The sequence below is a fragment of the Tursiops truncatus genome, chromosome 8 (assembly GCF_011762595.2).
Source record: "Tursiops truncatus isolate mTurTru1 chromosome 8, mTurTru1.mat.Y, whole genome shotgun sequence".
Classification (NCBI taxonomy): Eukaryota; Metazoa; Chordata; class Mammalia; order Artiodactyla; family Delphinidae; genus Tursiops; species Tursiops truncatus.
In genome coordinates, this window is record NC_047041.1 from 24,091,177 (window position 1) to 24,109,988 (window position 18,812).

The following is an 18,812-nucleotide window of genomic DNA, read 5'->3' on the forward strand; positions in this document are numbered from 1 at the left end:
TGCATGTATATTTTCAATCTAGTGTTTTTCGTTTTTTTGGATATGTACTCAGGAGTGGAATTGCTGGGTCATATGGCAGTTCTATTTTTAATTTTTTGAGAAACTTCCATCCTGTTTTCCACATTAGCTGTACCAATTTACATTCCACCAACAGTGAGCAAGGGTTTGCTTCTCTCCACAGCCTTGCCAACATTTGTTATTTGTGTTCTTTTTGATGATAACAATTCTGACAGGTGTGAGATGATATCTCATTGTGGATTTGATTTGCATTTCTCTAATGACTAGCGGTGTTGAGCATCTTTTCATGTGACTGTTAGCCACCTGTATGTCTTTGGAAAAATGTCTATTCATTTTCCAAAAGTGGGGGAAATACCCACTTTTTAATTAGGTTGCTTGTTTGAGTTTTATGAGCTCTGTATATATTTTGGATATATCTTTTTTCAGTCATATCATTTGCAAATATTTTCTTCCATAGATTGTCTTTTTGTTTTGTTGATGGTTTCTTTTGCTGTGCAAAAGCTTTTAAGTTTAATTAGGTCCCATTTATTTTTGCTTTTGTTTCCTTTGCTGTAGGAGACAGATCAAAAAAAAAAATACTGCTACAATTTATGTCAAAGAGTGTTCTGCCTATGTTTTCCTCTAGGAGTTTTATAGTATTTGGTCTTACACTTAGGTCTTTAATCCATTTTATTTTTGTATATGGTGTTAGAGAATGTTCTTATTTCATTATTTTACATGTGGCTGTCCAGTTTTCCCAGCACCGTTTATTGAAGGGACTGTCTTTTCTCCATTGTTTGTTCTTGACTCCTTTGTCATAGATTAATTGACCAAAGGTGCATGGATTTATTTCTGGGATCTCTATTCTGTTCCATTGATCTATGTCTCTGTTTTTGTGCCTCTACCATACTATTTTGATTACTGTAGCTTTGTAATATAGTCCGAAGTCAGGGAGGATGATTTCCCCAGCTTTGTTCTTTTTTCTCAAGATTGCTTTGACTGTTCAGGGTCATTTGTGTTTCCATACACATTTTTAAATTATTTGTGCTTGTTCTGTGAAAAATGCCATTGGTATTTTGATAGAGATTGCACTGAGTCTGTAGATTGCTTTGGATAATATGGCCATTTTTTGGGGGGGGGGGGTGCGTGGCTTGTGGGATCTTTGTTCCCTGACCAGGGATTGAACCTGTTCCTTTGGCAGTGAAAGCACTGAGTCCTAACCACTGGACCACCAGGGAATTCCCCATTTTAGAAATATTAATTCCATGAGCAGAATATATCTTTCTATTTTTTATGTGTGTCATATTCAGTTTCTTAAATCAGTGTCTTATAGTTTTCCAAGTACAGGTCTTTTACTTCCTTGGTTAGATTTTATCCTACATATTTTGTGCTTTTTGGTATAATTGTAAGTAGGATTGTTTCCTTAATTTTTCTTTCTGATAGTTCATTGTTAGTGTATAGAAGCCCAAAAGATTTCTGTACATTATTTTCATATCCTGAAAATTTACTTAATTCCTTAATTAGCTTTCATAGTTTTTTGGTGGTGTCTTTAGGACTTTTTATGTATAGTATCATGTCATCCACATGTCATCCTTTCCAATTTGGATTATTTCTTTTTCTCATCTGATTGCTGTGTCTAGGACTTCCAATACTATGTTGAATGAAAGTGGTGAGAGTGGGCATCCTTATCCTGTTCCTGATCTTAGAGGAAATGCTTTCAGCTTTTCACCGTTGAGTATGATATTGGCTGTAAGTTTTTCATATATGGCCTTTATTATGTAGAGGTATGTTCCCTCTATACCCACTCTGTTGAGATTTTTTTCTATCATAAATTGATTTGAATTTTTCAAAAGTTTTTCTGCATCTATTGAGATAATCGTGTGAATTTTATTCTCCAATATATCACTGTGGTGTATCACATTGATTGATTCATAGGTATTGAATTATTCTTGAATCCCTGGGATAAATTCCACTTGATCATTGTATATGATACTTTTTTGGTTTTTTTACTGAGTATCTACTATGTGCCATTGCTTCACACAGACATTATCTCATTTATTTATCACCAAGCAACATCTATGGGCTAGATATTACTATTTTCCAGCTGATAAAACCAAGACATAAAGAGGTTATATGATTTTCCCAAAGTCACACAGCTATTATATATGATACTTTTAATGTATTGTTGAATTCAGTTTGCTAATATTTTGTTGAGGATTTTTGCATCTGTATTCATCAATGATATTGGCCTGTAATTTTCTTTTTATGTGGTGTCTTTGTTTGGTTTAAGTATCAGAATGATATTGGCTTCATAGAATGAGTTTGGAAGCATTCTATCCTCTTCTCTTTCATTTTGGAGTAGTTTGAGAATGATCAAAGATAACCTTTCTCTAACTGTTTGGCAGAATTCACCTGTGAAGCTGTCTAGCCCTGAACTTTTGTTTGTTGGGGGTTTTTAAATTACTGATTCAATTTCATCACTGGTAATTGGTCTGTACATATTTTCTATTTCTTCCTGATTCATTCTTGGGATACTGTATGTTTCTGGGAATTTATTTCTTCTAAGTTGTCCATATTATTGGTGCATAGTTGTTTGTAGTAATCTCTTATGAGCCTTTGTGTTTCAGTGGTATCAGTTGTAACTTCTTTCATTTCTGATTTTATATATTTGAGCCCTTTCTCTTTTTTTCTTGATGAATCTGGATAAAGTTTTATCAATTTTGTTTATCTTTTCAAAGAACCACCTCTTAGTTTCATTAATCTTTCATGTTTTTATTTTTTGGTCTTTATTTCATTAATTTCTTCTCTGATCTTTATGATTTCTTTCCTTCTATTAACTTCAGGTTTTGTTCTTCTTTTTCTAGTTCTTTTAGATGTAAGGTTAGATTGTTTGAGATTTTTCTCATGTTCTAGGGAATGATTGTACCTCTATAAATTTCCCTCTTAGAGCTGCTTTTGCTGTGTCCCATAGGTTTTGGGTCATTGTGTTTTCATTCTCATTTGCCTCTAGGTATTTTTTTGATTTCCTCTTTGATTTCTTCACTGATCCATTAGTTGTTTAGTAGCATATTCTTTAGCCTTCCCATGTTTGTGTTTTTTGCAGTTTTTTCTCATAATGTTGTGATTGGAAAGATGTTTGATATGATTTCAATCTTATTAAATTTATTGACAATTGTTTTGTGGCCTAGCATGTGATCTATCCTGGAGAACGTTCCACATGCACTTGAAAAGAATGTGTATTCAGCTACTTTTGGATGGAATGTACTCTATGTATCTATTAACTCCATCTGGTTTAATGTGTCATTTAAGGTCAGTGTTTTCATATTGATCTTCTGTCTGGATGATCTATCTTTGATGTAAATGGGGTGTTAAAGTCCCCTACTGTTATTGTGTTACTGTCAATTTCTCCCTTTATGTCTGTTATTATTTGCTTTATATATTTAAGTGTTCCTACAATTGTTTTATCTTCTTTTTGGATGGATCTCTTCATCATTATGCACTGTCCTTCCTTGTCTCTTGTTACAGTCCTTGTTTTAAAGTCTATTTAGTCTAAGTATTGCTACCTGGCTTTCTTTTGATTTCCATTTGAATGGAATACCTTTTCCATCTCCTCACTTTCAGTCTGTATGTGTCCCTAGATCTGAAGTGGGTCTCTTGTAGAGTCTTGTTTTTGTATCCATTCAGCCACCATATATCTTTCAATTGGAGCATTTAGTCTATTTACATTTAAAGTAATTATTAATAAATATGTATTTATTACCATTTGTTCATCGTTTGCTGTTTGCTTTTGTAGTTCTTTTTCGCTCCTTTCTTCTTTTGCTCTCTTCCCTTGTGACTTGATGGCTATCGTTATGTTATTTTGGGTTCCTTTCTCCTTTTTTTGTGTGTGTATATATTATTTTTGGTTTGTGATTACCATGAGTTGTGTATATCTGTGTCCATATATGTATATTTTTTTCTCACAGGTGGGCATTTTATTTTCCCACTTTTTACTGCCCAACTTCTGTGCATCTTCCTATGTTTGTGGACTACCCCACATTTGAGGTGGAAATTTCCTCTCCTATACAGATTTTTTAAAATTGAAGTATAACTGCTTTACAATGTTGTGTTATTTTCTGCTGTACACCGAGGTGAATCAGCTATATGTATAGCCCTCCCTCTTGGACCTCCTTCCCACCCACCCCCCATCCAACCCATCTAGGTCATCACAGAGCACTGAGCTGACCTCCTCATGCTATAACAGGGAAAGATAACAGGTTCCCACTAGCTAGCTATTTTACACATAGTAGTGTATATATGTCAATCCTAATCTCCCAATTCATCCCACCCTCCCCTTCCCCATCATGTCCACCTGCCCATTCTCTACGTCTGCATCTCTATTGCTGCCCTACAAAGAGGTTAATCTGTACCATTTTTTTAGATTCCACATATATGTGTTAATATACAATATTTGTTTTTCTCTTTCTGACTTACTTCACTCTGTATGACAGACTCTAGGGCCATCCACATCTCTATAAATGACCCAATTTCATTCTTTTTATGGCTGAGTAATATTCCATTTACATTTAAAGTAATTATTTTTAAAATTTTTAAAAATTTTATTTTTTGGCTGAGTCAGGTCTTAGTTGCAGCATGTGGGATCTTCGTTGAGGCATGTGGGTTTCTCTCTAGTTGTAGCGTGAGAGTTTTCTTTCTAGCTGTGATGCATGGGCTCCAGAGTGCATGGGCTTTGTAGTTTGTGGCACGCAGGCTCTCTAGTTGAAGTGCATGAGCTCAGTAGTTTTGGCATGCATGCTCAGTTGCCCCATGGCATGTGGGATCTTAGTTCCCTGACCAGGGATCGAACCAGAGTCCCCTGCATTGTAAGGCAGATTGTTTACCACTGGACCACCAGGGAAGTCCCTAAAGTAATTATTGATAAATATGTATTTATTACCATTTGTTCACTGTTTTCTGGTAGTTTTTGAAGTTCTTTTTTTTTCCCTTTCTTCTTTTGCCCTCCTCCTTTGTGATTTGATGGCTATCTTTATGTTTTTTTGGCTTTCTTTCTCCTTTTTTGTGTGTGTATGTATTATAGGTTTTTGGTTTGTGATTACCATGAGGTGTGTGTGTCTACATGTATGTTTTTTTAATTTGAAGATCCCTTAAGTTGGAAAGCATTCTAACAAACCTGCATTTGTACTTCTGCTACCATGTTTCATGGTTTTGATATATTTTACATCTTTTTGTTTTTTGAATCCCTTAACTCCTTATTGTGAATTTAGATATTTTACTACTTTTGTCTTATATACATGGTTGATCTACTACCTTTATTGTGCATTTATACATGGTTGATCTACTAGCTTTACTGTGTGTTTGGATTTTTCCTTTCATAATTTTTATATTTTTGGTTGTGGTCTTTTCTTTTCCACTTAGAGAAGTCCCTCTAACATTTCTTGTAAAGTTGGTTTAGTGGTGCTGAGCTCTTTTACCTTTGCTTACCTGTAACCTCTATACCTACTTCAAATCTGAATGATAGCCTTGCCAGGTGGAGTAATTTTGGTTGTAGGTTTTTTTCCATTTATTACTTTGAATATATTCTGCCACACCCTTCTGGCCTGCAAAGTTTCTGCTGAAAAGTCAGCTGATAGTCTTATGGGAGTTCCCTTGCATGTAACTAGTGGGTTTTCCCTTGCTGTTTTTAAGATTCTCTTTTATCCTTAATTTTTTCTATTTTAGTTATAATGTGTCTTGTTGTGGACCTCTTGGGGTTTATCTTGTTTTGGACTCTCTATGCTTCCTGGACCTGGATGACTGTTTCCTCCTCCAGGTTAGGGAAGTTTTCAAATATTACTTCCTTAAATAAATTCTCTGCTGGTTTCTCTCTTTTTTCTCCTTCTGGGACCCCCTATAATGCAAATGTTAGTATGCTTCATGTTGTCCTAGAAGTCTCCTAAGCTATCCTCATTTTTAAAATTCTTGTTTCTTTTCTCTGTTCAGCTTGGGTGATTTCCACTATGCTGTCTTCCTTAAATGTTTGATAGAATTAACCAGTGGACAAATCTGGGTCTGGTGTTTTCTACTTTGAAAGGTGAATTATTCATTAAATTTCTTTAATAGCTATCGATCTATTCATATTGTCTATTTCTCCTTATGTGAGGTTTGGTAGGTTTTATCTTTCAAGGAATCAATCCATTTTATTTAGGTTATCAAATTTGTGAGCATAGCATTATTCATAATATTTGTTCATTATCATTTTAGTGTCCACGGAATCAGTAGTGATGACCCGTCTTTCATTTCTGATATTAGTATTTTGTGTTCTCTGTCTCTCTCATTGCTGCTACCCAGCATCACAGGACAGAGTGAGTATCATACAGTGTATCAGTAGCCTGGGGAAAGATCAAAATTCAAAATTAGTAGTATGGTTTCTACTGAATATGTACCACTTTTGCACCATCATAAAAATGAAAAATTGTAAGTCAAACCATCATAAGTCAGGGACCGTGTGTTTGTATGTGTGTGTAATTTTTAGCCAGGAGAAAATTATGCAAAACCAATGTTGTCTTTCAGGCTGAACAATTTAGGGTAACATCTGTTTTCTCATCTAACTCAGTATAATCAGGAGACAGGTTGGGGACCAATAATTTTTTCTCTACTTTCCATTTGGTGTGGGGCACTAAAATTTAGAAGACCAATTATATACAATTCTTACAAAATTTAAACATGGATTTTTGATTTAATAAAAGTTAGCTAGGAAAGGTCATCTGTTGTTTAACTCAGATTCACCAGTCACATTTTTTTCTCTGAATTTACCTGGAAGATATTTAATATGAAAATCATATATTTGAGGAATTTTTTAAAAACTTCTGTTTTATGACTAACAAATCACCTGACTTTTACACTTTTACATTACATAGAAAGGAAACATAGTTTGGTATCATTTTCCCAGTTATAATGTAAGCTGTTTTACTTATTGAGTGTCTATAAGAAAATAAATCCTAAGATACTTTCTGATTTAAAATTAACTATTTGAAGTTTATTCGCTTCATCTATTTCATAAATAATCAATATTCAACAACTGTTTAACATTATAGAGTGAGAAGTTGTGAACTGATATATACAGAATGTTGAAGACTAATTTTTTTTTTATAGGCAGAACTTCTAGATGCTGCTGCTGGCATTAATGTACGATTCAGATTAGGTGGTGTAAGTATGGATAAATTCTTATTTAGTACTTTTAAAGCACATTTACATGAAATTTAAAAGATGTAATTTTAAAAAACATAAACCATTTTTCTAATTAAATTGAAACGGTCCTTTGAACTTTTCCAACTATAGGTTAAATTTCCACCTGAAATATACTATAAAATTTTCACTCACAGACATATTGAAGATCTGTGTGCTAATAGCCCTAGAGATTACACAAAACTTCCAGCAAAACATACATCTCATATTAAAAGTGATAATCTTCAGGAAGAAGATTATAGTGGCTGGTATCGTCGTACAGAGAACAATGGCTGGAGGCCTGTTTCTGATAAAGTAAGAAAAGATAAACATTAATAATTTTGAATATTATGTGCTTACAAACCTATCTGTCTTTCTGAAAATTAATTTTTAGATTATTTTTAAAAATAATGAATCCTACTAATTTAACTGATAAAATTTACTTAACTATTCTGTGGTTACTGATATACTTCAAGATACAGCAATATATCTTTTTTTTTTTTACATTTACTTCTACTTTTAATAGTCATCTTTGAATCTAGGCTATCTTTAGATACTCTGTGGCATTCAGCTATTACCCATCTTTATAACAAAGCAAATCTGAAGATGTTGTTGATTCTATATTAATCCTTGAACAAGTGGTGAGGGTTCTTGAGAATAATATGCCATTTTCTCTATAGAGCTTGTAACAGCCGACACTAGTGGGAGATCATTTGGGTTTCATGATGTTGGAAAATTTAACATGTGCTCATATGAACAGAATGATTTTAAATATATATAGTTCCTAATGCATATATGTGATTCTAGGACTTTTCTATAGACACCCATGTTTAATCTTTTTGTGGAAATAATTTCTATCTAAGGATATTTGTAAGCTTATATTTTTAAAGTTAACATTATCTGGTTCTATAGCTCTGGATATTTGTTTATATAGCTGCAAGTATCTTCATTCAAATCCTCAGTCTCTGGTATACAGATTGTAGAATGTAGTATACTGAATATACTAAGTATGAAAAGTGAAAATGATCAAAGTGTGAATTCATTCATTCATTCAACAAACTTTATTGCATACCAACCAGATGTCAGGCATTGTACTAGATGCTTGGGAAGCAATAGTACATAAGAATAGTCCTTCCTCTCAAGTAGTTTGCTTTTAATTAAGGAGAAAGTCAAGTAAACAGGATATTTCAGTACAGTGCAGTGAATATGTGATTTAATAGAGGCAAGTTCAGAGTGCTGTGGGGGGTAACAAACTTTCCTCTTTGTTATTTAATGTGTATGTGGTGAGGGAGGAAGAATGAATTGGAAATAGGAAAACAGGCAATCAGTATAAAGTGTCAAACAGGAGAAACCACAAAGTCTTGGGACACAATGGTGAGATTTCTGTATTCTTTGAGTGTGCCCATATTCCTTGAGGATTAGAGTCTTCAAAAGTCAATAGCACCTACTGGTCAGATCTGTCCTTATGAGAAACTAAAACACTCTTAGAATATGTCTATTCATTTATTCATTCAACAAATACTTATTAAATACTACCTCAGTACACTAATTTTCCTATGGCATATGCCTCTTAAGGTTCAATGTGCCATTCACTTAATTAGAAATATCTTAAAAGGGTCTATCCTCTCCTCTATTTCTATCTTGGCATATTCCTACTGAACACATAGAAGTTCTTTTCTATAGTCAGATAACTTCATAATCAGTAATCCAATATTTTGTGTATTCATTTTTCATTTCTCAATAGTTTTGGAAGTCTACTGAAAATGTAATGGTGGGAGACAAAAAGGAAAGTGAATTCCATTTCTCTAAATTAAAGAGAAGGCAAGATATAGAAAAGAAAAGAAAAATTAGAAAAATAGAATGGATGCAGCAAATGTAAGTTGATGAAATACTTAGACTTACTAAAGAAGTATACAGTCATTTTTTAGACTGCTATCACTACTAAAGTAACTACATGTTACTTTAAAAATAAGATGAAATATTACAGTATATTTTTTTAAATACATAGAAAGCAAATACATAATAAATGCCTGCTAGACACTGTTAATTTCTGGGATATAAACGGGAAAAGACAGGTTCTCTTTGACCACAAGGAAATCATAATCTTTTGGAACATGAGATATGAAAATCAGCATTTACTCTTATATATGAGATAAATTTAATATGACCCACTAGACCCACTCTATACCATTCTCAACCTTTCTTTCTCCCCTAAAGAAACTGACTTGTACAGATTACACTAAAAGTCATTCTGGACCCATCTAACAAATCTTAGAAGCAAGTCTCAAAAGAATCAAATTGTTTCCAAGTTTACTTGACAATGTATAAGAACAAAGCCCCCAAATATTTAAAGGAACACAATATACTCAAGTGGTCAAAATCTATAAAATTTACAATGTCTACCATATAGTAATCGATTACCAGGCACTCAAAGAAGCAGGAAAATATATCCCTGAGAAGAAAAAATAATATCAGCTAACTCACCAAAAATATCTTTTAAAAATAAAAATGGAGAGACACGAGGGGGAAGACTGTGGAAGAGTAAAATGCAGAGATCACCTTCCTCCCCAAAGATACATCAGAAATACATCTACACGTGGAACAACTCCTACAGAACACCCACTGAACGCTGGCAGAAGACCTCAGACCTCCCAAAAGGCAAGAAACTCCCCACGTACCTGGGTAGGGCAAATGAAAAAAGAATAAACAGAGACAAAAGAATAGGGACTGGACCCGCACCAGCGGGAGGGAGCTGTGAAGGAGGAAAGGTTTCCACACACTAGGAAGCCCCTTCACAGGCGGAGACTGCGGTTGGTGGAGGGGGGAAGCTTCAAAGCCTCGGAGGAGAGCGCAGCAACAGGGTGCGGAGGGCAAAGCAGAGAGATTCCTGTACAGAGGATCGCTGCCGACCAGCACTCACCAGCCCGAGAGGCTTGTATGCTCAACCGCCGGGGTGGCTGGGGGCTGGGAGCTGAGGCTCGGGCTTTGGTCGGAGTGCAGGGAGAGGACTGGCTGCGTGAACACAGCCTGAAGGGGTTAGTGCACCACGGCTAGCCGGGACGGAGTCTGGGGGAAAGTCTGGACCTGCCAAAGAGGCAAGAGACTTTTTCTTCCCTCTTTGTTTCCTGGTGCGTGGGGAGAGGGGATTAAGAGCGCTGCTTAAAGGAGTTCCAGAGGTGGATGCGAGCTGCGGCTAACAGTGCAGACCCCAGAGACGGACATGAGACGCTAAGGCTGCTGCTGCCACCACCAAGAAGCCTCTGTACGAGCACAAGTCACTATCCACACCCCCCTTCTGGGAAGCCTGTGCAGCCTGCCACTGCCAGTGTCCGGGGATCCAGGCACAAGTTCCCCTGGAGAACACACGGTGTGCCTCAGGCTGGTGCAATGTCTTGCTGGCCTCTGCCGCCGCAAGCTCGCCGCGCACTCCATGGGCCTTCCTCCCCGTGGCCTGAGTGAGCCACAGCCCCCGAATCAGTGGCTCCTTTAACCTCATTCTTTCTGAGCGAAGAACAGACGCCCTCTGGTGACCTACACGCAGAGGCGGGGCCAAATCCAGAGCTGAGGCCCGGATGCTATGTGAAGAATAGAAGGGAAATTTTTCCAAGCAGCCTCAGGAGCAGTGGATTAAAGCTCCACAACCAACTTGATGTACCCTGGATAGGTGGAGTACCTAAATAGACAGCGAATCATCCCAAATTGAGGAGGTGGACTTTGAGAGCAAGATATATTGTTTTTTCCCCTTTTCCTCTTTTTCTGACTGTGTATGTGTATGCTTCTGTGTGAGATTTTGTCTGTATAGCTTTGCTTTCACCATTTGTCCTAGGGTTCTGTCCATCCATTTTGTTTCGTTTTGTTTTTACTTTTTAAAAAAAATTTTTCTTAATAATTATTTCTTACTTTTTATTTTAATAACTATTTTATTTTCTCTTACTTTATTTTATCCTCCTTCTTTCTTTCTTTCTGCTTTTTCTCCCTTTTATTCTGAGCCATGTGGATGAAAGGCTCTTGGTGCTGAAGCCAGGAGTCAGTGCTGTGCCTCTGAGGTGGGAGAGCCAACTTCAGGACACTGGTCCACAAGAGACCTCCCAGCTCCACGTAATATCAAATGGCAAAAATCTCCCAGAGAGCTCCATCTCAACACCAACACCCAGCTTCAGTCAACGACCAGCAAGCTACAGTGCTTGGACACGCTATGCCAAACAACTAGCAAGACAGGAACACAACCCCACCCATTAGCAGAGAGGCTGCCTAAAATCATAATAAGGCCACAGACACCCCAAAACACACCATCAGACATGGACCTGCCCACCAGAAAGACAAGATAAAGCATCATCCACCAGAACACAGGCACTAGTCTCCTCCACCAGGAAGCCTACACAACTCACTGAACCAACTTTAGCCACTGGAAACAGACACCAAAAACAACGGGAACTACGAACCTGCAGCCTGCAAAAAGGAGACCCCAAACACAGTAAGATAAGCAAAATGACAAGACAGAAAAACACACAGCAGGTGAAGTAGCAAGATAAAACCCACCAGACCTAACAAATGAAGAGGAAATAGGCAGTCTACCTGAAAAAGAATTCAGAAAAATGATAGTAAAGGTGATCCAAAATCTTGGAAACAGAATAGAGAAAATGCAAGAAACATTTAACAAGGACCTAGAAGAACTAAAGAGGAAACAAGCAACGATGAACAACACAATAAGTGAAATTAAAAATACTCTAGAAGGGATCAATAGCAGAATAACTGAGGCAGAAGAACGGATAAGTGACCTGGAAGATAAAATACTGGAAATAACTACTGCAGAGCAGAATAAAGAAAAAAGAATGAAAAGAACTGAGGACAGTCTCAGAGACCTCTGGGAAAACATTAAACGAATGAACATTCGAATTATAGGGGTCCCAGAAGAAGAAGAGAAAAAGAAAGGGACTGAGAAAATATTTGAAGAGATTATAGTTGAAAACTTCCCTAATATGGGAAAGGAAATAGTTAATCAAGTCCAGGGAGCACAGAGAGTCCCATACAGGATAAATCCAAGGAGAAACACACCAAGACACATATTAATCAAACTGTCAAAAATTAAATACAAAGAAAACATATTAAAAGCAGCAAGAGAAAAACAACATATAACAGACAAGGGAATCCCCATAAGGTTAACAGCTGATCTTTCAGCAGAAACTCTGCAAGCCAGAAGGGACTGGCAGGACATACTTAACGTGATGAAGGAGAAAAACCTACAACCAAGATTAGTCTACCCAGCAAGGATCTCATTCAGATTTGATGGAGAAATTAAAACCTTTACAGACAAGCAAAAGGTGAGAGAGTTCAGCGCCACCAAACCAGCTTTACAACAAATGCTAAAGGAACATCTCTAGGCAAGAAACACAAGAGAAGGAAAAGACCTACAATAACAAACCCAAAACAATTAAGAAAATGGGAATAGGAACATACATATCGATAATTACCTTAAATGTAAATGGATTAAATGCTCCCACCGAAAGATACAGACTGGCTGAATGGATAAAAAAACAAGACCCATATATATGCTGCCTACAAGAGACCCACTCTAGACCTAGGGACACATACAGACTGAAAGTGAGGGGAGGGAAAAAGATATTCCATGCAAGTGGAAACCAAAAGAAAGCTGGCATAGCAATTCTCATATCAGACAAAATAGACTTTAAAATAAAGACTATTAGAAGAGACAAAGAAGGACACTACAAATTGATCAAGGGATCGATCCATGAAGAAGATATAACAATTGTAAATATTTATGCACCCAACATAGGAGCACCTCAATACATAAGGCAAATAGTAACAGCCATAAAAGGGAAATCGACAGTTACACATTCATAGTAGGGGACTTTAACACCCCACTTTCACCAATAGACAGATCATCCAAAATGAAAATAAATAAGGAAACACAAGCTTTAAATGATACATTAAACAAGATGGACTTGTTTGATATTTGATATTTATAGGACATACCATCCCAAAACAACAGAATACACATTTTTCTCAAGTGCACATGGAACATTCTCCAGGATAGATCATATCTTGGGTCAAAAATCAAGCCTTGGTAAATTTAAGAAAACTGAAATTGTATCAAGTATCTTTTCCAACCACAACACTATGAGAATAGATATCAATTACAGGAAAAGATTTGTAACAAAATACAAACACATGGAGGCTAAACAATGCACTACTTAATAAGGAAGTGATCACTGCAGAAATCAAAGGGGAAATCAAAAAATACCTAGAAACAAATGACAATGGAGACACGATGACCCAATACCTATGGGATGCAGCAAAAGCAGTTCTAAGAGGGACGTTTATAGCAATACAATCCTACCTTAAGAAACAGGAAATATCTCGAATAAACAACCTAACCTTGCATCTAAAGCAATTAGATAAAGAAGAACAAAAACACCCCAAAGTTAGCAGAAGGAAAGATCAGATCAGAAATAATTGAAAAAGAAATGAAGGAAACGATAGCAAAAATCAATAAAACTAAACCCTGGTTCTTTGAGAAGATAAACAAAATTGAAAAACCATTAGCCAGACTCATCAAGAAAAAAAGGGAGAAGACTCAAATCAACAGAATTAGAAATGAAAAAGGAGAACTAACAACTGACACTGCAGAAATATAAAGGATCATGAGAGATTACTACAAGCTACTCTATGCCAATAAAATGGACAAACTGGAAGAAATGGACAGATTCTTAGAAATGCACAACGGCCGAGACTGAACCAGGAAGAAATAGAAAATATGAACAGACCAATCACAAGCACTGAAATTGAAACTGTGATTAAAAATCTTCCAACACACAAAAGCCCAGGACCAGATGGCTTCACAGGCGAATTCTATCAAGCATTTAGAGAAGAGCTAACACCTATCTTTCTCAAACTCTTCCAAAATATAGCAGAGGGAGGAACACTCCCAAACTCATTCTATGAGGCCACCATCACCTTGATACCAAAACCAGACAAGGATGTCACAAAGAAAGAAAACTACAGGCCAATATCACTGATGAACATAGTTGCAAAAATCCTCAACAAAATATTAGCAAACAGAATCCAACAGCACATTAAAAGGATCATACACCATGATCAAGTGGGGTTTATTCCAGGAATGCAAGGATTCTTCAATATATGCAAATCAATCAATGTGATAAACAATATTAACAAATTGAAGGAAAAAACCATATGATTGTCTCAATAGATGCAGAGCAAGCTTTCAACAAAATTCAACACCCATTTATGATAAAAATCCTGCAGAAAGCAGGCAGAGGGAACTTTCTTCAACATAATAAAGGCCATATATGACAAACCCACAGCCAACATTGTCCTCAACGGTGAAAAACTGAAAGCATTTCCACTAAGATCAGGAACAAGAGAAGGTTGCCCACTCTCACCACTGTCTCTCTCTCTATATATATATTTTTTGCGATACGCGGGCCTCTCACTGTCGTGGCCTCTCCCGCTGCGGAGCACAGGCTCTGGATGCTCAGGCTCAGTGGCCATGGCGCACGGGCTCAGCCGCTCCGCGGCATGTGGGATCTTTCTGGACTGGGGCAAGAACCCATGTCCCCTGCATCAGCAGGGTGACTCTCAACAACTGCACCACCAGGGAAGTCCCTCACCACTCTTATTCAACATAGTTTTGGAAGTTTTAGCCACAATAATCAGAGAAGAAAAGGAAATAAAAGGGATCCAAATCGGAAAAGAAGAAGTAAAGCTGTCACTGTTTGCAGATGACATGATACCATACCTAGAGAATCCTAAAGATGCTACCAGAAAACTACTAGAGCTAATCAATGAATTTGGTAAAGTAGCAGGATACAAAATTAATGCACAGAAATCTCTGGTATTCCTATACACTAATGATGAAAAATCTGAAAGTGAAATCAAGAAAACACTCCCATTTACCATTGTAACAAAAAGAATAAAATATCTAGGAATAAACCTACCTAAGGAGACAAAAGACCTGTATGCAGAAAATTATAAGACACTGATGAAAGAAATTAAAGATGATACAAATAGATGGAGAGATATACCATGTTCTTGGATTGGAAGAATCAACATTGTGAAAATGACTCTACTACCCAAAGCAATCTACAGATTCAATGCAATCCCTATCAAACTACCACTGGCATTTTTCACAGAACTAGAACAAAAAATTTCACAATTTGTATGGAAACACAAAAGACCCTGAATAGCCAAAGCAGTCTTGAGAATGAAAAACGGAGCTGGAGGACTCAGGCTCCCTGACTTCAGACTATACTACAAAGCTACAGTAATCAAGACAGTATGGTACTGGCACAAAAACAGAAAGATAGATCAATGGAACAGGATAGAAAGCCCAGAGATAAACCCACACACGTATGGTCACTTTATCTTTGATAAAGGAGGCAGGAATGTATAGTGGAGAAAGGACAGCCTCTTCAATAAGTGGTGCTGGGAAAACTGGACAGGTACATGTAAAAGTATGAGATTAGAACATTCCCTAACACCATACACAAAAATAAGTTCAAAATGGATTAGACCTAAATGTAAGGCCAGAAACTATCAAACTCTTAGAGGAAAACATAAGCAAAACACTCCATGACATAAATCACAGCAAGATACTTTTTGACCCATCTCCTAGAGAAATGGAAATAAAAGCAAAAATAAACAAATTGGACCTAATGAAACTTCAAAGCTTTTGCACAGCAAAGGAAACCATAAACAAGACCAAAAGACAACCCTCAGAATGGGAGAAAATATTTGCAAATGAAAAAATTGCCAAAGATTAATCTCCAAAATTTACAAGCAGCTCATGCAGCTCAATAACAAAAAAACAAACAACCCAATCCAAAAGTGGGCAGAAGACCTAAATAGACATTTCTCCAAAGAAGATATACAGATAACAAGCACATGAAAGAATGCTCAACATCATTAATCATTAGAGAAATGCAAATCAAAACTACAATGAAATATCATCTCATACCAGTCAGAATGGCCATCAGTAAAAAATCTAGAAACAATAAATGCTGGAGAGGATGTGGAGAAAAGGGTACACTCTTGCACTGCTGATGGGAATATGAATTGGTACAGCCACTATGGAGGACAGTATGGAGGTTCCTTAAAAAACTACAAATAGAACTACCATACGACCCAGCAATCCCACTAGTGAGCATATACCCTGAGAAAACCATAATTCAAAAAGAGTCATGTACCAAAATGTTCATTGCAGCTCTATTTACAATAGCCAGGACATGGAAACAACCTAAGTGTCCATCACCCAATGAATGGATAAAGAAGACATGGCACATATATACAATGGCACATATATACAACTCAGCCATAAAAAGAAACGAAATTGAGTTATTTGTAGTGAGGTGTATGGACCTAGACTCTGTCATACAGAGTGAAGTAAGTCAAAAAGAGAAAGATAAATACCATATGCTAACACATATATATGGAATCTAAGGAAAAAAAAATGTCATAAAGTACCTAGGGGTAAGACCAGAATAAAGACACAGACCTACTAGAGAATGGACTTGAGGATATGGGGAGGGGGAAGGGTAAGCTGTGACAAAGTGAGAGAGTGGCATGGACATATATACACTACCAAACGTAGATTAGATTGCTAGTGGGAAGCAGCCGCATAGCAGAGGGAGATCAGCTCAGTGCTTTGTGACCACCTGGAGGGGTGGGATAGGGAGGGTGGGAGGGAGGGAGATGCAAGAGGGAAGAGATATGGGAACATATATATATGTATAACTGATTCACTTTGTTATAAAGCAGAAACTAACACACCATTGTAAAGTAATTGTACTCCAATAAAGATGAAAAAAAAATGGAAGAAAACATTTCAGACAGACAAAAGCTGAGTTCTATCACCATGAACGGACCAGCAGTATAAAGAACTTTTCTTCCTACTACTTTAATCTCTTTTTTTAAAATATTTATTTATTTGGCTGCACCGGGTCTTAGTTGTGGCACATGGGCTCCTTAGTTGTGGCATGAATGTGGGATCTAGTTCCCCAACCAGGGATAGAACGCAGTCTCCCTGCATTGGGAGCACAGCGTCTTATCCACTACGCCACCAGGGAAGTCCCTACACTTACTTTTTTTTTTTTTTGATTTAATAAAAAATGAAAATACAACATATTAAAATTGGGGGATGCAGCTAAAGAAGTACTTACAGGAATATTTATAGCATTTTCTATGAGGCAAGTGTTATTGGATATAAAACCACTCAAGGCTTATGAGAAAAAAAGATATTACAAGAAAATAACAACCAATATCTCTCATGAACATAGATACATGATAATAAATAACATTATAAACAAATGGAGTTTATCCCAGGAATACAATATTGGTTTAACATTTGGAAATCAATCAATGCAATCCACCATATTAACAGACTTAAAAAACAAAACTGGATATGATCATCTCAAAAGATGCAGAGAAATTACTTACAAAATTACCATTTGTAATGAAAACTCTTGGCAAACTAGAAATAGATAAGAGCCTCCTCAACTTGATGAAGGGCATCTATAAAAAGCCTGCATCCAACATGATACTTAATGGTGAATGGCTGAATGCTTTCTCTCTAAGATCAGGAACAAGGCAAGGATGTCTGCACTCACCACTTCTTTACAACATTGCATTGAAGTCCTAGTCAGTGCAATAAGGGTGGCAGGGTAGAGTGGTGGGGGAGACACTGAGGTTGGAAAGGAAGAACTAAAACAGTCCTTGTTCACAGTTGACATGATCATCTAAGTACAGAATTCGAAGGAATCTACTAAAAAGCTACTGGAACTAATAGGTGAGTTTATCAAGGCTGTGAGGTACAGAAACCAGTTGCATTGCAACAAACAACAAAAACATTTACAGTAGCATCAGAAAATATGAAATACCTAGGCCTAAATTGAGGGGAAAATCTACATGACCTGTACACTGAAAAGTAATAAATATTGCTGATAAAACTTAGAGAAGACTTAATAAACAAATAGCCATAAGATATTAATGGAGCAGAAGACTCAATATTGTTAAGATGTCAGTTCTCTCCAAATTGATGTATACAGTCAATGTAATCACAATCAAAATTTCCAGCAGGGTTTTATGTGGAATTTGACAAGTTGATTTGAAAATTTGTATGTAAATACAAGGGAACTAGAATAATCAAAATAATTTTGGAAAAAAATTTGGAGAACTTACATTACCTCATTTTAAGACTTATTATAAAGCCACTGTAATCAAGACCCTGTGGGGGGTCCCTGGTGGAGAAGTGTTTACGAATTTGCCTGTCAATGCATGGGACATGGGTTCGACCCCTGGCCCAGGAAGATCCCCTATGCCATGGAGAAACTAAGCCTGTGTGCCAAAACTACTGAGACTGCACGCCTAGAGCCCGTGCTCTGTAACAAGAGAAGCCACCACAATGAGAAGCCCGTGCACCACAAGAGTAGCCCCCGTTCGCCGCAACTAAAGAAAGCCCGTGTGCAGCAACGAAGACCCAACACAGCCAAAACTAAAAATAAATAAAATAAATAATTTATTTTTAAAAAAGACATTGTGGTATTGGCATTAAGATAGACATACAGATCAATGGAACA

At 36.7% G+C, this 18,812-nt stretch overlaps 1 protein-coding gene across 1 annotated transcript in view; it reads left to right on the forward strand.

Moving 5' to 3' along the window:
- C8H11orf65 (chromosome 8 C11orf65 homolog) overlaps positions 1-18,812 on the forward strand; it is a 123,561-nt gene that overhangs the window by 84,293 nt on the left and 20,456 nt on the right. Inside the window, 3 exon segments of the mRNA XM_019941950.3 lie at positions 7,129-7,182; positions 7,315-7,515; positions 8,945-9,075. Of these exon segments, the coding sequence (XP_019797509.1) occupies positions 7,129-7,182; positions 7,315-7,515; positions 8,945-9,075 (386 nt within the window).